The sequence below is a fragment of the Bos taurus genome, chromosome 7 (assembly GCF_002263795.3).
Source record: "Bos taurus isolate L1 Dominette 01449 registration number 42190680 breed Hereford chromosome 7, ARS-UCD2.0, whole genome shotgun sequence".
NCBI classification, from domain to species: domain Eukaryota; kingdom Metazoa; phylum Chordata; class Mammalia; order Artiodactyla; family Bovidae; genus Bos; species Bos taurus.
The window spans coordinates 10,102,990-10,129,686 of NC_037334.1; the positions used below are offsets into that span (position 1 = coordinate 10,102,990).

The 26,697-nt window shown below is 38.7% G+C and overlaps 1 protein-coding gene and 2 pseudogenes across 1 annotated transcript; 2 read left to right on the forward strand and 1 right to left on the reverse strand.

Moving 5' to 3' along the window:
• The window catches only part of LOC132345686 (olfactory receptor-like protein OLF4), a 270,579-nt pseudogene that overhangs the window by 207,440 nt on the left and 36,442 nt on the right, over nt 1-26,697 (reverse strand).
• On the forward strand, nt 915-2,113 carry OR7A106 (olfactory receptor family 7 subfamily A member 106). Its single transcript, XM_002688656.2, has one exon. It carries the CDS (start codon nt 1,081-1,083, stop codon nt 2,068-2,070), a length of 990 nt encoding a protein of 329 aa, XP_002688702.2. The 5' UTR covers nt 915-1,080; the 3' UTR covers nt 2,071-2,113.
• OR7A282P (olfactory receptor family 7 subfamily A member 282, pseudogene) lies at nt 2,514-3,055 on the forward strand (annotated as a pseudogene).

Here is a 26,697-nt window from a genome sequence, read left to right on the forward strand (position 1 = left end):
AAAATCCTGAAACTTCTGGGTAAAAGTTATACATTCTTTTGGAGAATAATAATTTGATCTGACAAGCTATGAATTTTATTTTATTTTTTAACTTTACAGTATTGTATTGGTTTTTCCATGTGTTAATCATTCATGGCCTAATGAGGGTGGATCTGGGTGACCAGTTTATGATAGTAACACAAGCCAGAAACATCGTGTGTGTGTGTGTGTGTGTGTGTTTGCCTGTGCCTTGTGAAGAGAGACAAGTTCTTAAAGCAGAGGCATCTGTACTCATATGTTAAAATGACTTATAATACAGAGGTCAGAAGTTGGTCAATAGATGGAACTAAGTAGGGAAACGGACATAATTCGCAGGATGGTTTCAAACTAAATTCATAAAGTGCAAGGAACCACATGGAAGGAGGGATTCTCTATGTGCTGAAGGTTCAGCTGTAGCAGGGAGGCCACATTTTTCCCCAGCATCCTTGACATCTCTAATTACTTCCCCTCCTACTTATTCCTTCACCCCACTGGCTTCCTTGTTTTCACTTGAACATGTGGAACAAGCATCTTTGTCAGGTTATTAGCAGTGGCAGCTCCCTTTGCCAGGCACACACTTCTTCTGACATCACAAAGGCTTCTTCTCTCTCTTCAGGAATCTTCAAACATCACCTAGTTTGAAGCTCTTCCCTGAACACTCAGGACAAAATAACACCTCCTACCACTCTCTCCTTTATACCTGGTTTTGGTTTCTTCAGAGCATCTGTGACATTCTGATATATTCTATCATGTTGTATTTGAATATCCTCTTTCACCATCCTTGGTTGGGAGAGATTTATTTTTCATCACTTTCTACTGGGTCAGCACTAAATATGTATTTCTCAAATAAATGAAGAAATACCTCATTAGAACTCTAGAATATATGAGCTCTTTGCCAATGTGATGAGAATGGGACAAAAAATCTTTGTCAGAGATGAAATGAGTATACTTTGGAAGAGAACTTTTCTATAAATAAGGTAATAAGTTCAATTGCTTCAGGGCTAAATAGAAATTGAGGTATTTCAGCTATGTGAATTATGCCAGTTTGTGTGCAAACTAGTCATGTTTTTTTTTTTTTTTTCCCCTGGTAGTCACCTCTACCCCATGGAACCAGGAAATAGTACACAAATTTCAGAATTTATTCTTCTGGGACTTTCAGAAGAACAAGAACTGCAGTCTCTCATATTTGGGCTTTTCCTCTTCATGTACCTAATCACTGTGTTTGGAAACTTGCTCATTATCCTGGCCATCAGCTCAGACTACCACCTCCACACCCCCATGTATTTCTTCCTCTCCAACCTGTCCTTTGTAGACCTCTGTTTCATCTCCACCACAATCCCAAAGATGCTGTGGAATATCCAGAACAAGAGCAAAGGTATCACCTATGAAGGCTGCATCACCCAGATGTATTTTTACATACTCTTTGCAGGATTAGATGACATTCTCCTAAGTGTGATGGCCTATGATCGGTATGTGGCCATCTGCCACCCCCTGCACTACATGGTCATCATGAGCCTCCGGCTCTGTGGACTGCTGGTTCTGATATCCTGGGTGCAGATTGCCTTGTATTCCTTGGTACACAGCTTAATGGTGCTGCAATTGTCCTTTTGTCCAGTTGTGCAAATCCCCCACTTTTTCTGTGAACTCAGTCAGGTGGTACAACTTGCCAGTTCTGACAACTTTCTTAATAACATAGTGATGTATTTTTCAGCTGTCCTGATGGGTGGTGGTCCTTTTGCTGGTATCCTTTACTCATATTCTAAAATAGTTTCTTGCATATGTAAACTCACATCAACTCAGGGGAAGTATAAAGCATTTTCCACCTGTGTGTCCCACCTCTCAGTTGTCTTCCTATTTTATTTTACAGCCTTAGGAGTGTTCCTTAGCTCTGCTGGTACCCACACCTCACATTCAACTACAGTTGCCTCAGTGATGTACACTGTGGTCACACCCATGCTGAACCCTTTCATTTACAGTCTGAGAAACCGAGATATAAAAGAGAGTCTAAAGAGATTGTATTTCATGCCTTGTATAAAAGACAAATTATACTAGTGCTCTGGATTGCATAACTCAAAGTATCAAACCAGAACTTTTTCTTTGATCATTGTGAAATAAAATTTTCTTCTTCCACTTATTTTTTGGTATTTCCATTTTTTTTTCTTTGAATTCAGTATCTTTATACAATATTAGAAACTCTCTTGTTAAGCTTTATTCTCAGTCTTTTTTTAAACTATGTAAATGGTTTTTATTTTTTTAATATAAATTTATTTATTTTAACTGGAGGTTAATTACTTTAGAATATTATACTGGTTTTGCCATAAATCAACATGAATCCGCCACAGGTATACACGTGTTCCCCATCCTAATTCCCCCTCCCACCTCCCTCCCCATACCATCCCTCTGGGTCATCCCAGTGCACCAGCCCCAAGCATCCAGTATCATGCATCAAACCTGGACTGGCGATTCATTTCGTATATGATATTATACATGTTTCAATGCCATTTTCCCAAATCATCCCACCATCTCGCTCTCCCACAGACTCCAAAAGACTGTTGTATACATCTGTGTCTCTTTTTCTGGTGCTGCGACTGTCCTTCTGTCCAGTTGTGCAAATTCCCCACTTTTTCTGTGAACTCAGTCAGATGGTACAACTTGCCAGTTCTGACAACTTTCTTAATAACATAGTGATGTATTTTTCAGCTGTCCTGATGGGTGGTGGTCCTTTTGCTGGTATCCTTTACTCTTATTCTAAAATAGTTTCCTGCATATGTACAATCTCATCAGCTCAAGGGAAATATAAAGCATTTTCTACCTGTGTATCTCACCTCTTGGTTTTCTCTGTTTTTTGTTTTGTAGCCTTAGGAATTTACCTTAGCTCTGGTGCCATGCACAGCTCACATTCAAGTACAGTTTCCTTGGTGAAGTACACTGTTATCACACCCTTGCTAAACCCCTTTTATACAATGTGAAAAATCAAGATATAAAGGGGCCTCTGAAGAGTTTATATTTGACAGCAAGTATAAAAGACCAATTATAATAGTTCCCTGGATTGCATAACTCAAAGCCTTAGAACCAGAAATTGTGATTCTTTGATCATTGTGGAATAAAATTTTCTCCTTGTATGTATTTTCTTGAATTTCTACTTTTCTTTCCTTCTTTGGATTCAGCATCTTTATACAATTCAGACACCTATTTTTTAAGCTTTATTCTATGTCTTGTATACAGACAGATTTTATTTTTTCCTATTCCACAATTTACTTACCTTTGGAGAAAAAAAAAATGCTTTGAAATTTCATTTCTTTGGTGGGGCATCATAGATTTATGAAGAATTTATTGAGAATAGTGTCTTTTTATTAAAGCATTTAGTCTACTTACACTGAAAGAGTTTATCCATAGGTATTGCTTATTGCCAGTGTGTTACTTATTTTTTGCCTTTGGAGTTATTGTTTTTTCCTTCTGTGTGTTACTTAAGGTTTGATGTTTTATTTAGTGGTATGCTTTGAGCATGCTCCAGGAGATGTTGATGGACAGGGAAGCCTAGCATGCTGCTGTCCATGGGGTAGCAACAAGTCAGACACAACTGAACAACTAGACAGCAAAGTAATATGCTTGTGTTTCTTTCTAGTCTTTGTGTATCCAATATAGTTTTTTGATGCATGGTAAACAATGGGTTTTTATATGATGACCTACAACTATATTTTCTTTTCAAAACAGGCTTTCTTTTAGGTTTCTGCACTTTGAAATAGCACTACATTTTTCACTCCCTGGCCTACATTTGTGTGTTTGTTGTCATATTTAACAACTCACTATTTATCCCTTTAATTTTTATTGTAGCTATACTTGACTTTAGAAATTCTTTTTGTCTTTTAAATTTTCATTCTAGCTTAAGTGATTTGATCCTCAGCCTTTCTACCTGTTTGCCTTTACTAGTGGGATTTTGTCTTTCATATAGTTTCTTACTACTTGTTATGCCTTTTTCTTTCCTTCTTAGAGAAGATTCTATGTCATTCCTTGCAGTCTAGAATTGATAAATTGTTTCATTCTTTTTTTTTTTTTGTAAGTCCAAATTTTTTATTAGATTTAACAAAAAAATGAAATTGCAGTTCAATAATAGTCATAATAAGAAAAGAAGAAATAGAATTACAAATTGTTTCATTCTTTCCTTGTCTGAAAAGTTCCTTGTCTCTCCTTTGATTCTATATGATAATCTTTCTGGGTAGTATGCCCTAGTTTGCAGGTTTTTCCTGCTCAGCACCTTAAATATATCAGACTTTTCCCATCTGACATATAATGTTTCTGCAAAAAAAAAAAAAAAGAAAGAAAAAAGAAAGAAATAATTGGATAGACTTTACAGCACTTTTTATATAATGCTGTTTTACTTTGCTTCCTTTACAACTCATATGTTTAATATTGTTGTTTTAATTTATGTATCTAGGTATGGGTCTTGTTGCTGTCATTTGGGGGGAACCCTTTTATCTTCTGGTATCTGAATCTGGTTTTTTATTCAGGTTTGGAAGGCTTTCAGCCATAATTTTATCAAAATAATTTTTCACCAACTTCTCTTTCTGTCTTTTCCTTCCTGGACACTCTAATTATGCCAGTGTTGGTGTTCTTAATGTAGGCAAATATCCTTCAAACTATTATCAATTTTTAATCTTTTTTTTTATTTTCTGACTGAGTCATTTTCATTATTATATATATCAGATAGCTTATGAATTCTTCTGTATCACTTAGTATACTATTAACTACTTCTATATATTGTTCATTTAATTTATTGTAGTGTTTAGTTCTAATTAGTTTTTATTTTATAGTGCTCTGTTTATCATTGTGTTCATTAGTCTTTTTTTTCACAGAATTAAATATTTTATGATCTTCCACTTATTAACAAATTCACAGGGTGAATACTGGAAATAAAACTTCTTGTGGAAGATTCCTTGAATCATTTTATCTTGATAAAATGGAGTTTTAAGTCATCTTTATTAATGCATTGAATTCCAAATCTGGTAAACTGTCTGTCTTTTCTCTAGCTGTTTTTTAAGACATGATCTCTTGCTCTTTCAGTTGGGACAAATTCCTCTGTCTTTTCATTTTACATACCTTTGTCTATACATCTGAAATTATGTGCCACAGTTAACTGTTGTGGTCTTCAAGTGGTGTCTTTCTGTGGGAACAGTCATATACAATTGATGTGTGCCCAGTGGTTTTACTGGAAGAGTTAGATTTGATGTTATCACAATTCATGTCTGTCTCTAGGGTGTACTGGTTGCAATCATCTTGCTAAGAATGATGGATGGTTTAGGGCTTGAACCCGGTATGAGATAGAGCTTTCTGTTTTCTTAGTAGCCATTACTGGCTTAATGGGAGGCAGGCAAGCCCCAAGGTGCTAGGGCTGAAGCCCTGAGGATAAGGTCTGAGCTGACCTTGTTCCCCCTAACTGTGTGCTCCCCCACTCCTGCACCAGCTCAGTCAACCTAGAGAGGAGCACTCCTGGAGCAAGAAGAGCTAGTGTGTGACACTGTAGATGGGATGGGGCAAGGATCCTGTTCGCCTGGGTAGAGCTTGAGATGCAGACTGCCTCTGATGTGCTGTCTGTATAAGCACCATCAATGGCTGACTCTCCCCTGCTCAGAAGCATCTTTGGGTCTGAAGCTCTTTTGTGCCTACAGTAAAGCTGCTGTACTTGCCATGGTATGGGGCTGCAAAACAAGGCAGCTGAGGCCTGAATGGACTTCTGGTATGGATAAGGGTGTGGGCTGTGGTATCCAGCTGTAGTCAGTGATTGGGGTTGCTTCTGATGTGAAGCCCATGTAAGCACCAGTAATAGGTGCCATGGCTCTGCTTAGACATTGTTTCACATCTGAGCCTCTGCTGTGACTCACAGCTAGGTTCCCAAGCATCTGCTCAGGCTGTGGCACACATGCAGGTACACATGCACACATACACACACAGAGGCATATATATATAGATATATAGATAGATAGATAGATATAGATATAGATATATAGATAGATATAGATAGATATATAGATAGATATAGATATAGATAGATAGATAGATATTTCCCAGATGGTGCTAGTGGTAAAGAACCTGCTTTGCAATGCAGGTGACATAAGAGATGTGAGTTTGATCCCTGGGTTGCAAGATCCTCTGGAGAAGGAAAGGGCAACTCACTCCAGTGTTCTTGGCTGGAGAATCCCATGGGTGGAGGAACCTGGCAGGCTACAGTGCATGGGGTTGCACATAGTTGTACATGAGCGAAGAGTATTAGTATGGCTTCCCTGGTGGATCAGATGTTTAAAAATCTGCCTGCAATGCAGGAGACATAGATTTGATCTTTCAGTGGGAAGACACCATGGGGAAGGGAATGGCAACCCACTCCAGTATTCTTGCTTGGGAAATTCCATGAACAGAGAAGCCTGGTGGGCTACTGTCCATGGGGTTACAAAAATTCGGACAAGATGAGCACAGCCCAAACACACACATAATATGCTATGATAGCTTATGGTGCATATAAACTTATAAATATCTCTCTTATAAGTACAAACATTTAGTAGTGAGGGACTAAAGTATAGCTCTTGACTTCGGATATACCTGGGGAATTTCTAACTGGCTTGGAAAAACTGTCATGGATCCAGGGAGTATAATAACCATGGTTTTATACTAAAGGGGCAAAGTTAGCCCCTTTTTTGAAGGGGAGAATAATATTTTTTAGAGATACCAGTGGTTGTGTCCCTGCCACAAATCAAAGCTCTGAAGACCCTAAGGACCTAGTCAAGACAAATCCCCAATGTTACAGTTTAAAGAAAATTTTCTGCCCAGGGATGTGATGCCATGCTGGGAAACTTTAAAAGCAAGAGAATTAAAGGGGAAGGAGTAATAAAAGATGAATTCGGGGAGGCGGTCCTAAGATGGCAGAGGAATAGGATGGGGAGACCACTTTCTCCCCAACAAATTCATCAAAGAACATTTAAACGCTGAGTAAAATCCACAAAACAACTTCTGAATGCCGGCAGAGGACATCAGGCGCCCAGAAAAGCAGCCCATTGTCTTCAAAAGGAGGTAGGAAAAATATAAAAGACAAAAAAAAAAAAAAAAAAAGAGAGACAAAAGAGGTAGGGACGGAGCTCCATCCTGGGAAGGGAGTCTTAAAAAGAGAGGTTTCCAAACACCAGGAAACACTCTCACTGCCGAGTCTGTGCCGAGCCTTGGAAGCACAGAGGGCAACATAATAGGGAGGGAAAATAAGTAAATAATTAAAACCCACAGATTACGAGCCCAAAGGTAACTCCCCCAGTGGAGAAGCAGCACAGATGCCTGCACCTGCCACTAGCAAGCAGGGTCTGGGTAGGGAGGCGCGGGCTGCATTGCTTAGAGTAAGGATCGGGCTTGAATGCCCCCAAGGGTAATCAGAGCGAACTAATTTGGGCTAGCAAACCAGACTGTGGGATAGCTACCACGTGAAATGCCATTAAGACACCACTAAGCCCGCACACAGAACAAAGGGCGGAACAAAACTAGCTGGCTGCAGACCATCCCCCTCCAGTGACAGGCAGCCAGAGCTGGAAGGAGGCAATCGCAGCCCCAGAGAGACATTATCTACCAAACTGCAAGCAGGCTTCTTTGCTTACTAAGATTTCTTGGGGTTCTGGATAGTCATCCGCCTGAGAAGGTGTGCCAGTTGTATACCCAGAAAACCGAGTGGCAGGGATGGGAAAGGCAATAAGTCACAGTGACTGCACTCACCAAATACCTCATCACCTGAGCTGCTCGGAGCTGGGAAGGGCACAAAACGCAGGCCCAACAGAGTCTGCGCCTCTGAGGACTACCCGAGTGCCTGAACCTGAGCAGCTTAGACCTGGGAGGTGCATGCAGCCCAGGGCCGGCCTTGGACGGTTCCTGGCAGAGCAACCTAGAGACTGAGCTGTGTGGGCAGAGAGGGTGCACCACCGTGAGTGGGGGCAGGCCCAGTGTAGCTGAGACACTATGAGCACACGCCAGTGTTATTTGTTTGCAGCGTCCCTCCCTCCCCACAGTGCAACTGAATGAGACTAAAAAAGTGTCCACCACCACCCCTTTGTGTCAGGGTGGAAATCAGACACTGAAGAGACCAGCAAACAGAAGCTAAAACCAAGGGAACTGCCTTGGAAGTGACAGGTGCAATAGATTAAAACCCTGTAGTTAGTACCGACTACATAGGAAGGGGCCTATAGATCTTGAGAAATATAAGCCAGACCAAGAAACAATCCGAAAATGAACTGACCTCACACTGCCCACAACAACACCAGAGAAAGTCCTAGATATATATATTTACTATTTTTACGATCATTCTTTTCTTTTTTCTTCTTCTTTTTTTTCTTTTCTTTTTGTTTTAACTTTTAAAAAAATTTTTTTAAGTCCTCTATTACTCCTTCAATTTTAATTTTTATAACCTACTATTACTTTTCAAAAAAAAGACTATTTTTAAAGCAAACTTCATATATATATATATATATATATATATATATATATATATAACACTTTTGTGAGTTTGTTTTTTTCTTCTTCTTTTCTTTAATATTGTATTTTTGAAAATCCAACCTCTGCTCTAGAATTTTAATCTTTGCTTTTTGGTATTTGTTATCAATTTTGTACCTTTAAGAACCCAATCTTCAGTACCTAGTTTTACTTGGGAGTGAGATTACTGGCTTGACTGCTTTCTCCCGCTTTGGACTCTCCTTTCTCTTCACTAGGTCACCTCTGTCTCCTCCCTCCCCCTTCTCTTCTCCACCCAACTCTCTGAATCTGTGTATTCCAGACAGTGGAGGACACTTAGGGAACTGATTACTGGCTGGATCTGTCTCTCTCCTTTTCATTCCCTGCTTTTATCCTCCTGGCCACCTCTGTCTGCTTCCTCCCTCTTCTCTTCTCTGTATAACTTCATAACATCTCTGAGCGGTCCAGACTGTGGAGCACATATAAGGAAGTGATTACTGGCTAGCTTTCTCTCTCCTCTTTTGATTCCACCTCATCTCATTCGGGTCACCTCTAAGTCCCTCCTCCCTCTTTTCTCCATGTAACTCTGTGAACTTCTCTGGGTATCCCTCACTGTGGAGAAACTTCATCTTTAACCTAGATGTTTTGTCAACAATGTTGTATAGAAGGAAAAGTCTTGAGACTACTGTAAAAATAAGACTGAAAACCAGAGGCTTAAGTGGAGACCTCTGGTTTTCAGTCTTATTTAATGGTGGCTTAAGTCCAAATCCTGAGAATACCATAGAACAGCTGACTCCAGGGAAAATTAAGCAATAGGAGCTCATCAAACACCTCCATATCTACACTGAAACCAAGCACCACCCAAGGGCCAACAAGTTCCAGAGCAAGACATACCATGCACATTCTCTAGCAACACAGAAACACAGACCTGAGCTTCAATATACAGGCTTCCCAAAGTTACTCCAAAACACTGACATCTCATAACTCATTACTAGACACTTCATTGCACTCCAGAGAGAAGAAATCCAGCTCCCAACACCAGAACACCGACACAAGCTTCCCTAACCAAGAAACTTTGACAAGCCAACGATAAAACCCCACCCATAGTGAGGAAATTCCATAATAAAGACAACTCCACAAACTGACAGAACACAGAAAGGCCACCCCAGACTCAGCAATATAAACAAAATGAAGAGACAGAGGAATGCCCAGCAGTCAAAGGAACAGGATAAATGCTCACCAAACCAAACAAAAGAGGAAGAGATAGGGAATCTACATGATAAAGAATTCCAAATAATGATAGTGAAAATGATCCAAAATCTTGAAATCAAAATGGAATCATAGATAAATAGCACGGAGGCAAGGATTGAGAAGATGCAAGAAAGGTTTAACAAGGACCTAGAAGGAAAAAAAAAAGAGTCAATATAAAATGAATAATGCAATTGAGATCAAAAACACTTGGAGGGAACAAATAGTAGAATAATGGAGGCAGAAGATAGGATTAGTGAAATAGAAGATAGAATGGTAGAAATAAATGAATCAGAGAGGAAAAAAGAAGAAAGAATTAAAAGAAATGAGGAAAATCTCAGAGACCTCCAGGATAATGTTAAACGCCCCAACATTCGAATCATAGGAGCCCCAGAAGAAGAAGACAAAAAGAAAGACCATGAGAAAATACTTGAGGAGATAATAGTTGAAAATTTCCCTAAAATGGGGAAGGAAATAATCACCCAAGTCCAAGAAATCCAGAGAGTCCCAAACAGGATAAAGCCTAGGTGAAACATCCCAAGACAAATTTTAAACAAATTAACAAAGATCAAACACAAAGAACAAATATTAAAAGCAGCAAGGGAAAAACAGCAAACAACACAAGGGGATCCCCATAAGGATAACAGCTGATCTTTCTAATAGAAACTCTTCAGGCCAGGAGGGAATGGCAAGACATACTTAAAGTGATGGGAAAAAAAAAAAAAAAAAACGAACTACAGCCTAGGTTACTGTACCCAGCAAGGATCTCATTAAAATATGAAGGAAAAATCAAAAGCTTTCCAGACAAGCAAAAGCTGAGAGAATTCAGCACCACCAAACCAGCTCTCCAACAAAGGCTAAAGGATATTCTGTAGAAAGGAGACACAAAAATTGTGTATAAACTCAAACCCAAAACAATAAAGTAAATGGCAATGGGATCATACTTATCAATAATTACCTTAAACGTAAATGGGTTGAATGCCCCAACCAGAAGACAAAGACTGGCTGAATGTATACAAAAACAAGGCCCCTATATATGTTGTCTACAAGAGACCCACCACAAAAAAGGGGACACATATGGACTGAAAGTGAAGGCCTGGAAAAAGATTTTCCATGCAAATACAGATCAAAGGAAAGCAGGAGTAGCAATACTCATATCAGATAAAATAGTCTTTAAAACAAAGACTGTGAAAAGAGACAAAAAAGGACACTACATAATGATCAAAGGATCAATCCAAGAAGATATAACAATTATAAATATATATGCACCCAACATAGGAGCACCACAATATGTAAGACAAATGCTAATAAGTATGAAAGGTGAAATTAACAACAATATAATAATAGTGGGAGACTTTAATACCCAACTCACACCTATGGATAGATCAACTAAACAGAAAATTAACAAAGAAACACAAACTTTAAATGATACCATAGACCAGTTAGACCTAATTGATATCTATAGGACATTTCACCCCAAAACAATGAATTTCACCTTTTTCTGAAGTGCACATGGAACCCTCAACAGGATAGATCACATCCTGGGCCATAAATCTAGCCTTGGTAAATTCAAAAAAAATTGAAATCATTCCAAGCATCCTTTCTGACCACAGTGCAGTAAGATTAGATCTCAATTACAGGAGAAAAAAATATTTAAAATTCCAACATATGGAGGCTGAACAACACGCTGCTGAATAACCAACAAATCACAGAAGAAATCAAAAAAGAAAACCAAATTTGCATAGAAACGAATGAAAAGGAAAACACAACAAGCCAAAACCTATGGGACACTGTAAAAGCAAAGTTAAGGGGAAAGTTCGTAGCAATACAGGCATACCTCAAGAAAAAAGAAAAAAGTCAAAAAAAAATAACCTAACTCTACACCTAAAGCAACTAGAAAAGGAAGAAATGAAGAACCCCAGGGTTAGTAGAAGGTAAGAAATCTTAAAAATTAGGGAAGAAATAAATGAAAAAGAAACAAAGGAGACCATAACAAAAATCAACAAAGCCAAAAGCTGGTTCTTTGAAAGGATAAATAAAATTGGCAAACCATTAGCCAGACTCATCAAGAAACAAAGGGAGAAAAATCAAATCAACAAAATTAGAAATTAAAATGTAGAGATCACAACAGACAACACACAAATACAAAGGATCATAAGAGACTCCTATCAGCAATCATATGCCAATAAAATGGACAACGTGGAAGAAATGGACACATTCTTAGAAAAATACACCTTTCCAAAACTGAACCAGGAAGAAATAGAAAATCTTAACAGACCCATCACAAACATGGAAATTGAAACTGTAATCAGAAATCTTCCAGCAAACAAAAGCCCAGGTCCAGACGGCTTCACAGCTGAATTCTACCAAAAATTTAGAGAAGAGCTAACACCTATCCTACTCAAACTCTTCCAGAAAATTGCACAGGAAGGTAAACTTCCAAACTCATTCTATGAGGCCACCATCACACTAATACCAAAACCTGACAAAGATGCCACAAAAAAAAAAAAAAAGAATGAAAGAAAAAGAAAACTACAGGCCAATATCACTGATGAACATAGACGCAAAAATCCTTAATAAAATTCTAGCAACCAGAATCTAACAACACATTAAGAAAATCATACACCATGACCAAGTGGACTTTATCCCAGGAATGCAAGGATTCTTCAATATCCTCAAATCAATCAATGTAATACACCACATTAACAAACTGAAAAATAAAAGCCATATGATTATCTCAATAGATGCAGAGAAAGCCTTTGAAAAAATTCAACATCCATTTATGATAGAAACTCTCCAGAAAGCAGGAATAGAAGGAAAATACCTCAACATAATAAAAGCTATATATGAGAAGCCCACAGCAAACCTTATCCTCAATGGTGAAAAATTGAAAACATTTCCCCTAAAGTCAGGAACAAGACAAGGGTGCCCACTCTCCCCACTACTGTTCAACATAGTTTTGGAAGTTTTGGCTATGGCAATCAGAGCAGAAAAGGAAATAAATGGAATCTAAATTGGAAAAGAAGTAAAACTCTCACTGTTTTGCAGATGACATGGTCCTCTACATAGAAAACCCTAAAGACTCCACCAGAAAATTACTAGAGTTAATCAATGACTATAGTAAAGTTGCAGGATATAAAATCAACACACAGAAATGCCTTGCATTCCTATACACTAATAATGAGAAAACAGAAAGAGAAATTAAGGAAACAATTCCATTCACCATTGCAATGAAAAGAATAAAATACTTAGGAATATATCTACCTAAAGAAACGAAAAACCTATATGTAGAAAAGTACAAAACACTGGTGAAAGAAATCAAAAGGACACTAATAGATGGAGAAATATACCATATTCGTGGATCGAAAGAGTCAATATGGTGAAAATCAGTATACTACCCAAAGCAATCTATAGATTCAATGCAATCCCTATCAAGCTACCAACGGTATTTTTCACAGAGCTAGAACAAATAATTTCACAATTTGTATAGAAATACAAAAAACCTCGAATAGCCAAAGCAATCTTGAGAAAGAAGAATGGAACTGGAGGAACCAACCTGCCTGACTTCAGGCTCTCCTACAAAGCCACAGTTATCAAGACAGTATGGTACTGGCACAAAGACAGAAATATAGATCAATGGAACAAAATAGAAAGCCCAGAGATAAATCCACGCACATATGGACACCTTATCTTTGACAAAGGAGACAAGAATATACAATGGATTAAAGACAATCTCTTTAACAAGTGGTGCTGGGAAAACTGGTCAACCACTTGTAAAAGAATGAAACTAGAACACTTTCTAACACCATGCACAAAAATAAAATCAAAATGGATTAAAGATCTAAACATAAGACCAGAAACTATAAAACTCCTAGAGGAGAACATAGGCAAAATACTCTCCAACATACATCACAGCAGGATCCTCTATGACCCACCTCCCAGAATATTGGAAATAAAAGCAAAAATAAACAAATGGGACCTAATTAACCTTAAAAGCTTCTGCACAACAGCAACAAAAAAAAAACTATAGGCAAGGTGAAAAGACAGCCTTCGGAATGGGAGAAAATAATAGCAAATGAAGCAACTGACAAACAACTAATCTCAAAAATGTACAAGCAACTCCTACAGCTCAATTCCAGAAAAATAAATGACCCAATCAAAAAATGGGCCAAAGGACTAAATAGACATTTCTCCAAAGAAGATATACAGATGGCTAACAAACACATGAAAAGATTCTCAACATCACTCATTATCAGAGAAATGCACATCAAAACCACAAGGAGGTACCATTTCATGCCAGTCAGAATGGCTGTGATCCAAATGTCTACAAGCAATAAATGCCGGAGAGGATGTGGATTAAAGGAACCCTCTTACACTGTTGGTGGCAATGCAAACTAGTACAGCCACTATGGAGAACAGTGTGGAGATTCCTTAAAAAACTGGAAATAGTACTGCTATACGACCCAGCAATCCCACCACTGGGCATACACACTGAGGAAACCAGAATTGAAAGAGACACGTGTACCCTAATATTCATCACAACACTGTTTATAATAGCCAGGACATGGAATCAACCAAGATGTCCATCAGTAGATGAATGGATAAGAAAGCAGTGGTACATATACACAATGGAGTATTACTCAGCCATTAAAAAGAATACATTTGAATCAGTTCTAATAAGGTGGATGAAACTGTAGCCTATTATACAGAATGAAGTAAGCCAGAAATAAAAATACCAATACAGTATACTAATGCATATATATGGAATTTAGAAAGATGGTAATGACAACCTTGTATGCTAGACAACAGAAGAGACAGATTTATAGAACAGTCTTTTGGACTCTGGGAGATGGAGGTGGGGATGATTTGGGAGAATGGCATTGAAACATGTATAATATCATATATGAAATGAATCGCCAGTCCAGGTTCGATGGAGGATACAGGATGCTTGGGGCTGGTGCACTGGGATGACGCAGAGGGAGGGTATGGGGAGGGAGGTGCGAGGGGGGTTCAGGATGGGGAACACGTGTACACCTGTGGTGGATGCATGTTGATGTATGGCAAAACCAATGCAATATTGTAAAGTAAAAAAAATAAAAATATATTTAAAAAAATGAATTCACCTAAATTATAATGCATGTCTTAGGAATAGAGAATCAGTAGAGGGGGAAAAAGCCATTTTGTCAAGAAAAGTCCCCCTGTGAGAAATCATGTAGTTAGAGGTTGGAGTAACCTGAGGAATCATGTCTAATGAGTTGACACAGGAAGCTGTAAATATCTCCTCTGCTGCAGTCCCTCAGCCTGTGCCTCCTTAGTTGGTGAAGACTTGGTTCTTGCTTTTGAAGTTATACATCTGTCTGGGAATCAATGTTTGATTTAAGCTCTGTTCTTATTTGGAGACTTAAATTAGTTCTGCATCATTAAGCATTTAGGGAGGAATTTTGACTTATATGGGGAAAGCCTTCCCTCTCAGTCTGCAGGCAGGTGAATCTGAGAGCTCCACAGACACTTCAGGAGAGCTCCAGAGAGGATGGAGGCCAGAAGCGTGTACCTGAGATCACCTGAGGACCAACCTAGCATAGCCCAGTGGCCAGAGGTTACTGTGGATGTATTCTGGCTTTCCTAATAGTAATGTACTTATTTATGGTCTAAAACAAAAATGAAACTTGCACTTGAAAATTCAAGTGTCAGTATTGACAATTAGATGGTAATATTGGAAACTCAGAATGTATGGTGGTGGTGGTTTTGTTGTAAGTTGTGTCCACTCTTGCGACCCCATGGACTGTAGACTGCCTGGCTCCTTTGTCCCTGGAATTTCCTAGGAAGAATACTGGAGTGGAATTTTAGAATGGTTCCCTCCTTTTAATGCTCGAGGGGATTTTTCTCCAGTATTTACTGGATCTACTCAAGTTCTTGGAGATAAATCTCACAATATTGTAGGAGCGCCCTCTGACTGAGCTCCCATACGACTTGTCTGTTCTGAGCCTCCAGCAGTTTGTCAAGTGCAGTTCAGAGTCTCCTTCCTCGAGCTGGTACTCAGTGGACATCCCCTCCTTGAATGTCTACCCTGAGATCTTGAAATTGTATTGACCTCAACTCTTCAAAGCCTAGATCTACCCCTGGTTTTCTGCACTTTCTATTACTGGCTGGTGAGAAGTGACAATTCCAAAGATCAAGCCCTGAACCTTTGGAGTGGGGGCACTGACTCCAAGAACCTAGACTACCAGAAAATGAACCCTAGGGAGGATCAAATAGTGAGAAATCATGCAAAGGAAACCACTGTAATACAAGACCCAACATCACCCAACCACAAATAGCACACTGTGAAGGACTCTGCATCTAAACAACAAACAAACAACAACAACAACAAAATACAAACAAAATCAGCAGCAGACAGGATTACCACCTCACTCAACCTTGTGCATCAGAGGAAAAGTAAACAAACAAACAAAAACTCAGTACAAATTTCACCCTATAAAAGCTTACACAAACCACTGGACCAACCTTAGAGGGCAGAAACCAAAAGTAAAAAATACTTCAAACTTGAAGCCTGGAAAAAGGATACCTCAAACACAATAAGTTAAGAAAAAATAATGAAAAGGCAGAGAAATACTACACAAATGAAGGAAAAAACTAGAAACATAGAAGTCCAAACAAATGAAGAGGAAATAGCAAACTACCTGGAAAAGAATTCAGAACGATGATTGTAAAGATTATCGAAAATCTTGGGAGCGAAATGGAGAAAATTCAAGAATCAGTTAACAAATACCTAGAAGAACTAAAAAATAAATATGCAGACACAAACAACACAATTACTGAAATTAAAAATACTCTGGAAGGAAGCAATACCAGAATATCTGAAACAGAAGATTGAATCAATGAGCTGGAGGATAAAATGGTGGAAATAAATTCTGAAGAGCAGAACAAAGTAAAGAGAATGAAAGGAACTGAGGATAGCCTCAAAGACCTCTGGGACAATATCAAATTCACCAACATTCAAATTATAGGGGTCCCAGAAGAAGAAGAGAAAAAGGAAGGGTATGAGAAATTTTTTGAAGAGTTTATAGTTGAAAATTTGGAAAGGAAATAGTACCAATAGTACCAACATGGAAAAGGAAATAGTCAATTGAGTCCAAGAGGAACAAAGAGTCCCAAATAGGAGAAACCCATGGAGAAACACACCAAGACACATACTAATCGAACTACAAAGACTAAACACAAAGAAAGAATATTAAAGATAGCAAGGGAGAAGCAACAAGTAACATACAAGGGAAATCCCAAAGGCTTAACAGCTGATCTTTTAGCAGAAACTCTGCAGGCCAGAAGGGAATGGCAGGATATACTTAAAGTATTGAAAGGAAAAGTCAACAACCAAGATTACTGTACCCAGCAAGGATCTCATTCAAATTTGATGGAGAAATAAAAAGACAAGCAAAAGTTAAGAGAATTCAGCACCACCAAACCAGCTTTACAACAAATGTTAAATGGACTTACACAGTCAAGAAATACAAAAGAAGAAAAATGATCTACAAAATCAACCCCAAACAATTAAGAAAATGGAAATAGAAACATATATATCAATAATTACTTTAAACCTAAATGTATTAAATGCTCCAACCAAAAGATACATATTGGATGAATGGATAAAAAAATAAGACCCATATACATGCAGTGCACAAGAAACCCACTTTAGACTTCAAGACACATATAGACTGAAAGTGAGAGGATGGAAAAATATATTTCATGCAAATGAGAAGCAAAAGAAAGCTGGAGTACCAATCCTCATATCAGATACAGTAGACCTTAAAATGAAGAAAATTACAAGAGATAAGGAAGGACACTAAATAATGATCAAGGGATCAATCTAAGAGGAAGACATAACAATTGTAAAAATCTATTCACTCAACAAAGGAGCACCTCAATGCATAAGAAAAACACTAACATACATAAAAGGAGATATTTACAGTAACACAATAATAGTAGGAGGCTTTAACACCCCACTCACACCAATGGACAGACCATCAAAACAGAAAATTAATAAGGAAACACAAGTCTTAATGACACACTAGATGAGATGGATCTCACTGATATCTTCAGGACATTCCATCAAAATACAGAAGAATACACCTTCTTCTAAAGTGCACATGGAACATTCTCCAGGCCAGACACATCTTAGGTTACAAATCAAACCTTAGTAAATTTAAGAAATTTGAAATCATATCAAGAATCTTCTTTGACCACAACACTATGAGACTAGATATTAATTACAAGAAAAAAACTGTAAGAAAACAAATATATGAGATTAAACAACATGTTTCTAAATAGACAACAGGCTACTGAAGAAATCAAAAGCAAAATCAAAAAATTTTTAGAAACAAATGACAATGAAAGCATACACAAATCAAAACCTATGGGATGCAGCAAAAGCAGTCATAAGAGGGAAGTTTATAGCAATACAATCCCACCTCAAGAAGCAAGAAAAACATTAAATAGATAACCTAATTTTACACCAAAAACAACTGGAAAAAGAACAACAACAAAAGAATCCCAAAATTAGAAGAAGGAAAGAAATCATAAAGATCTGAGCAGAAATAAATGAAAAAGAAATGAAAGAAACAATAGTAAAGATTAATAAAATTAAAAGCTGGTACTTTGAGAAGATAAACAAGAATGTCAAACTTTTAGGCAGTCTCATCAAGAAAAAAAAAAAAAAAGGAGAAGAATCAAATCAAAAAAATTAGAAATGAAAAAGGAGAGGTTCCAACAGAGAATGCAGAAATGCAAAGGATTATGAGACTATTATAGACAACTACATGACAATAATATGGATAACCTGGAAGAAATGGACAGATTCTTAGAAAAGCTAAATTCTTCAAGACTACCAGGAAGAAATAGAAATTATGAACAACCCAATTACAAGCACTGAAATTGAAGCTGTGATCAAAAATCTCCCCAAAAACAAAAACCCAGGACTAGATGTCTTCACAGGAGAATTCCATCAAGCATTTAGAGAAGAACTAATGCCTATCCTTCTAACACTATTTCAAAAAAATGCAGAGGAAGGAACACTTCCAAACTCAGTCTATGAAACCACCATCACCCTGATACCAAAACCAGCAAAGACAACACACAAAAAGAAAACTACAGGTCGGTATCACTGATGCACATAGAGGCAAAAATCCTCAACAAAATCTTAGCAAACAGAATTCAGCCACACATCAAAAAGCTCATACACCATGATCAAGTTTGGTTTATTCCAGGAATGCAAGGATTCTTCAATATACACAAATAAATCAATGTGATACACCATAACACACTGAAAGATGAAAGCCATATGATCATCTCAATAGAAGCAGAAAAAGCCTTTGACAAAACTCAGAATCCATTTATGATTAAAATGCTTCAAAAAATTGGCATGGAAGGAACCTACCTCAACGTAGTAAAGGCCATATATGTAAGCCTACAGCAAACATTATTCTCAATAGGGAGAAACTCAAAGCATTTCCCATAAGATCAGAAGCAAGACAAGGGTGTGCACTTTCACCACTATTATTCAACATAGTTCTGGAAGTCCTAGCTACAGCCATCAGAGAAAAAAAAGAAATAAAAGGAATCAAGATAGGAAAAGAAGAAATAAAGCTCTCACTGTTTGCAGTGATACTGTACATAGAAAATCCTACAGAGAGTATCAGAAAATTATTAGAGCTGATTAGTGATTTAGCAAAGTCTCAGGATACAAAATCGATACACAGAAATCACTTGCATTTCTATATACTAGCAATGACAAATCAGAAAACTCTCAGCACTTTAATTATATCAGATTTCTCCCATTTGACTTGTAATGTTTCAGCAAAAAAAAAAAAAAAAAAATCAGTTGATAGACTTATGGGGCTCCTTTTTATATAATGCCATTTTACTTTTGCTTCCTTTAGAAAACTGTATCTTTAATATTGTAGTTGGGGAGGCCTTACAAATAGCTGTGAAAATAAGAGAAGCGAAAAGCAAAGGAGAAAAGGAAAGATATAAACATCTGAATGCAGAGTTCCAAAGAATAACAAGAAGAGATAAGAAACCCTTCTTCAGCAATCAATGCAAAGAAATAGAGGAAAACAACAGAATGGAAAAGACTAGAGATCTCTTCAAGAAAATCAGAGATACCAAAGGAACATTTCATGCAAAGATGAACTCGATAAAGGACAGAAATGGTAGGGACCTAACAAAAGCAGAAGATACTAAGAAGAGATGGCAAGAATACACAGAAGAACTGTACAAAAAAGATCTTCATGACTCAGATAATCAAGATGGTGTGATCACTGACCTAGAGCCAGACATCCTGGAATGTGAAGTCAAGTGGGCCTTAGAAAGCATCACTACGAACAAAGCTAGTGGAGGTGATGGAATATCAGTTGAGCTATTCCAAATCCTGAAAGATGATGCTATGAAAGTGCTGCACTCAATATGCCAGCAAATTTGGAAAACTCAGCAGTGGCCACAGGACTGGAAAGGGTCAGTTTTCATTCCAATCCCAAAGAAAGGCAATGCCAAAGAATGCTCAAACTACCGCACAATTGTACTCATCTCACACGCTAGTAAGGTAATGCTCAAAATTCTCCAAGCCAGGCTTCAGCAATATGTGAACCATGAACTTCCTGATGTTCAAGCTGGTTTTAGACAAGGCAGAGGAACCAGAGATCAAATTGCCAACATCCGCTGGATCATGGAAAAAGCAAGAGAGTTCCAGAAAAACATCTATTTCTGCTTTATTGACTATGCCAAAGTCTTTGACTGTGTGGATCAAAATAAACTGTGGGAAATTCTGAAAGAGATGGGAATACCAGACCACCTGATCTGCCTCTTGAGAAATTTGTATGCAGGTCAGGAAGCAACAGTTAGAACTGGACATGGAACAACAAACTGGTTCCAAATAGGAAAAGGAGTTCGTCAAGGTTGTATATTGTCACCCTGTTTATTTAACTTATATGCAGGGTACATCATGAGAAAAGCTGGACTGGAAGAAACACAAGCTGGAATCAAGATTGCCGGGAGAAATATCAATAACCTCAGATATGCAGATGACACCACCCTTATGGCAGAAAGTGAAGAGGAACTCAAAAGCCTCTTGTTTGTGCTTAAAGCTCAACATTCAGAAAACGAAGATCATGGCATCCGGTCCCATCACTTCATGGGAAATATATGGGGAAACAGTGTCAGACTTTACTTTTTGGGGCTCCAAAATCACTACAGATGGTGACTGCAGCCATGAAAAGACACTTACTCCTTGGAAGGAAAGTTATGAGCAACCTAGATGGCGTATTCAAAAGCAGAGACATTACTTTGCCAACAAAGGTTCATCTAGTCAAGGCTATGGTTTTTTCTGTGGTCATGTATGGATGTGAGAGTTGGACTGTGAAGAAGGCTGAGCACCGAAGAATTGATGCTTTTGAACTGTGGTGTTGGAGAAGACTCTTGAGAGTCCCTTGGACTGCAAGGAGATCCAACCAGTCCATTCTGAAGGACATCAGCCCTGGGATTTCTTTGGAAGGAATGATGCTAAAGCTGAAACTCCAGTACTTTGGCCACCTCATGCGAAGAGTTGATTCATTGGAAAAGACTCTGATGCTGGGAGGGACTGGGGGCAGGAGGAGAAGGCGATGACAGAGGATGAGATGGCTGGATGGCATCACTGACTCGATGGACTTGAGTCTGATTGAACTCCGGGAGTTGGTGATGGACAGTGAGGCCTGGCGTGCTGCTATTCATGGGGTTGCGAGGAGTCAGACACGACTGAGCGACTGATCTGATCTGATCTGATCTGAATAGATATATTGGTATGGGTCTTGTTGCTGTCATTTTGGGGGACCCTTTTTGCTTCTGGTACTGGAATTTGCTATTTTATTCAGGTTTTGGAAGTTTTCATCCATAAGATTATCAAATACATTTTGACTAACTTCTCTTTCTGTCTTTCCTTCCCAGACACTCAAATTATGCTTGTACTGGTGTTCTTAATGTAGTCAAATATCCTTCAAAATATTCTCATTTTTCTTTTTTTTTCTTTTCTGACTGAGTCATTTCCGTGATTTTATATTTCAGTTAGCTCATGCATTCTTGTGTATCACCTGGTATGCTACTAATTACTTCTAGTTGTTCATTTCCTTTACTGTAGTGATCAGTTCAACTAGGTTTTTTTAGTTCCTTGTTAAAATTATCACTGTTTTATCAGTCCTTTTGTAAGAGAATTAAATATTTATAGTCTTCCACTTATTAACAATTTGCACAGGGTGAATAATGGAAATAAAACTTCTTGTAGAAGATTCCTTGAATCATTTTAGCTTGAGAAAATGGAGTTTTATATCATCTTTACTAATGCATTGATTCCAAATCTGATAAACTATTTGTTTATCTTTCAATAACTGTTTTTAGGCATATTTTTACAGCTTGAGTCAGGTATGAGATATGGCTTCCTCTTTGATTACTGGCCATTAATGGGAGGGAAGCAGCTCCCAAGTCGCTAGATCAGAAGCCCTGAGGGTCAGGTCTGAGCTGACCTTGTGGCACTCAACATGTGGTGGGACATGGACCTGTTGGCCTGGACAGAGCTGGAGATGCAGACTTCCTCTGATGCACTGTCTCTGTAAGCACCACCAATAGTTGGCCCTCCCCTGCTCAGAAGCATCTCTTGTGGCCCTACAATAGGGCTGCTGTTCTTGTAATACTATGGGCTGCAAATCCAGGGAGATGGAACCTGCATGGACTTCTGGCATGGGTAGGGGTGTGGCCATGGCATCCAGCTGTAGTCAGTGATTGGAGTTGCCTCTGATATGAAGCCCATGTAAGCACCAGTAGTAGGTGCCATGTCCCTGTTTAGACATTGCTTCACATCTGAGCCTCTGCTGTGTCTCACAGCCAGGTTCCCAAGCATTCACTCATCTCAGGTTATGGCACATAGACACACACACACACACACACACACACACACACACTATATCTATATATCTGTATATCTATATCTATCTATCTGTATATATGTACTGCATTTTCTGCATGCAAGCAGATTCTTTACTGCCTGATCCACCTGGTGGATCTGCCTTCAATGCAGAATATATGGGCTTGATCCCTGCCTTGAGAAGTTCACTGTGATGGGAAGAATCCACTCCAGTATTCTTGACTGGCAATCCCATGGACAGATGAGCCTGGCAGGCTGCAGTCCATGGGGTCACAAAGACAGATGTGACTGAGCATAGCACACACACACACACACACATATATTACACTAAGAGAGTTTACAGTACATGTCAACATATAAATATCTCTAAGTACAAACATTTAGTACTGAGGTATTAAAGGATATCTCTTAACATCTGATATAACTGGGAAATTTCTAATTGGCTTGGAGAAACTATCATGCATCCAAGGAGTATACTGACCATGGTTTTATTCTAAAGTAGCAAAGTCATCCCCCATTTTGAAGAGGAGAATAGTAATGTTTAGAGATTTCAGTGGTTCTGTCCCTGACCCAAATCAAAGTGTTAAAGCCATGAGGGACCTAGCCAAGACAAATCTTGAATGTTACAGTTTAAAGAAAATTTTGTACTCAGGGATGTGATGACACACTGGGAGCCTTAGGGCTTTAGAAGCAAGAGAATTAAAGAGGAAGGAGTAATAAAAAATAAATTCACCTAACTTTTAATGTAGTGTATTAGGAAGAGAATCAGCAGGAAAAATAATCCATTCTGTCCAGTAAAGAGTCCCCATGGAAAATCATATATTTAAAGGTTGGAGTAACCAGAGGAAAACATGCCTAATAAGCTGACACAGGAAGCTGTAAATATCTCCTCTGCTGCAGTACCTCAGCCAGTGTCACTTTGGTTGGTGAAGGCCTGGTTCTTGCTTTTGAAGTTATACATCTGTCTGGCAACGAATGCTTGATTTAATCACTTCCTGTTTTCTTATTTGGGGACAAAAATTCTGTCTGCATCAGTAATCATTTAGGGAGGAATTTTGACTTCTACAGACAAAGCTTTCTCTCTCAATCTGCAGGCAGGCCATTCTGATAGGTCCACAGACGCTGCAGGAGAGCATCAGAGAGGATGGAAACCAGGAACATGTACCTGAGGTCACCCAAGGACCAATCTTGCATAGCCCAGGGGCCAGAGGTCTTCGCCATTGTTTTCTGATTTTCCTAGTGTTAATGTTCTTATTTATGGTCTAAAAATAAAGTGAACATTGCTCTTGAAAATACAAATGTCAATCCTGACAATTAAATGGTAATAGTGGAAGCTCAGAAGGAATGATGTGGTGGTTTAGTCTCTAACCTGCTCCACTTCTTGCAACCCCATGGACTGTAGCCCACTGGCTCCTCTGTCCATGGGATTTCCCAGGCAAAACTGCTGGAGTGGGTTACCATTTCCTTCTCCAGGGGATCTTCTTGACCCAGGGACTGAACCTATGTCTCCTGCATTGAGAAGCAGATTCTTTATTTTCTGAGCCACCAGGGAAATTCCTTTAGAAGGAATAGGAGGCATAAAATGCTTCCAGTAAAAGTAGAAAATAAGTGTAAGGATTTTATTTATGAACAGGAGGAAACAAATAGGGAAAGTCCTTAAGAAAGACTTCTGCTTTATATGCTTCATATAAAATATATCCAACTTCTGTTGTATTTTGTATATTTCTGATATTGAATTGGTAGTTTATATTCCAATTGTTTCTTTTCCTCCTGGGATATTCAAATTGTAAGATGTTCCATGTCATAGTGAAAGTGAAGTTGCTCAGTTGTGCCCGAATCTTTGCGACCCCAGGGATAGTAGCCTGCACCAAGCTCCTCTGTCCATGGGATTTCAAGACAAGAGTACTGGAGTGGGTTGCCATTTCCTTCTCCAGGGAATCTTCCCAACCCAGTGATCGAACCCAGGTCTCTCACATTGTAGACAGATGCTTTACTGAATGAACCACCAAGGGAAGTCCAAGATGCTCCATGTCATAAGTATATCATTTTTTACATCCTTGGACAAAATATATTTTTCTCTATTATTTTTCCAGGACATCAAGGAGATGTCACTGGAGTTGGAATGTTGATGAAGCAAGGAAATCTTTCTTTATTGCATTGTCTCGGGGTCATTGAGTATATTGGATATTATTTTCCTTTAATGTCCATATATCCATTTCATTTCTCTCTGTTTCTTTCACTCTCAAACTTTTTATTCTTCTCAAAATACCAAGCAGACATTGGCTATAGCAAAACTGAACCTCACATTAATTGTTCTGTGAGAAGTTTATAAACTGGAATTTCATGGTAAAAATTATATATTATTTTGAAGAATAATTATTTGACCTGACCAGCTGAGCTGTTACCACTCACAGCCTAAAGAGGGTGAATCTGTGTGACCAGTGTATGATGGTGACACAACACAGAAGAACATGCTGTGTGTGTGTATGTGTGTGTTGTGTATGTGCTTTTTTTTAAGTTTTATTTTATTTTTAAACTTTACATAATTGTATTAGTTTTGCCAAATATCAAAATGAATCTGCCACAGGTATACATGTGTTCCCCATCCCGAACCCTCCTCCCTCCTCCCTCCCCATACCATCCCTCCGGGTTGTCCCAGTGCACTAGCCCCAAGTATCCAGTATCGTGCATCAAACCTGGACTGGCATCTCGTTTCATACATGATATTTTACATGTTTCAATGCCACTCTCCCAAATCATCCCACCCTCTCCCTCTCCCTCAGAGTCCATAAGACTGTGTATGTGCTTTTGTCTTGAAAGGGAGAACAGTTCTTACAGCAGAGGCACCTGGACCCATATGCTAAATGACTTATATACACAGATCAGAACAACAGATTGAACGAAGAAGTGAATCTGATATGATTCACAGGATGGTTTTATAGCTAAATTGATAATGTGTGACTGAACTGAACTGAAACTGAAGGAACCTCATGGAAGGAGGAATTCTCTGGACTGAAAGTTCAGCATAGCAGGAAGGCCACCTTGTTCCTCAGCATCCCTAACACCATCTCTAATCACTCCCCCCTCTCCCTTATCTCTCTGCCCCACTGGCTTCCTTCTTTGCTGTTGAACATGTGGATCAAGCATCTTCCTCAGGTCCTTAGCAGTGCCAGCCCCCTCTTCCAGGCACACAATTCCGACATCACACTAGCTCCTTGTCTCTCTTTAGGAATCTGTTCAAACAACAGCTAGTTTGCTGGACTTTCCTGAACACTCTGCCTCCATGTGCTTGGAACATGATTAGTACTAAATATGTATTTCTCAAATGAATGAAGGAGTATCACATTAAAACTCTAGAATATATGAACTCTTTTTTTTTTAATGGTATATCTTTGCATTCATATGGTATTTTATTCAAGTCAAAATAACCTCAGGAAACACATGCTGCTTCTCATGGGTCTTTCTTTAACTTTCAGTTCAGTTTAGTTCAGTTCAGTCACACAGTCTTGTCTGACTTTTTGCAACCCCATGGACTGCAGCATGCCAGGCTTCCCTCTCCATCACCAGCTTGCTCAAATTCATGCCCATTGACTTGGTGATGCCATCCAACTATCTCATCCTCTGTTGTCCCCTTCTCCTCCCACCTTTAATCTTTCCAAGCATCAGGGCCTTTCCTAATGAGTCAGTTCTTCGCATCAGGTAACCAAAGTACTGGAGTTTCAGCTACAGCATCAGTCCTTCAAATGAATATTCAGGACTGATTTCCTTTAAGATGGACTGGTTGGATCTCCCTGAAGTCCAAGGGTCTCAAGAGTCTTCTCCAACACCACAGTTCAGTGGCTCAGTGGGAAAGAATCTGCCTGCAATTCAGGAGCTGCAGGAGCCATGGGCTTGATCCCTGTGTCTAGAAGATCCCCTGGAGGAAGTTATGGCAACCCACTCAAGTATTCTTGTCTGGAGAATCTCATGGACAGAAGAGCCTGGCAGGCTACAGTCCTCAGGATCTCAAAGAGTCA

Coding starts and splice junctions, on each gene's coding strand:
- OR7A106 (XM_002688656.2), top strand. CDS start 1,081: ATGTTTTTTTTTTTTTTTTCCCCTGGTAGTCACCTCTACCCCATGGAA.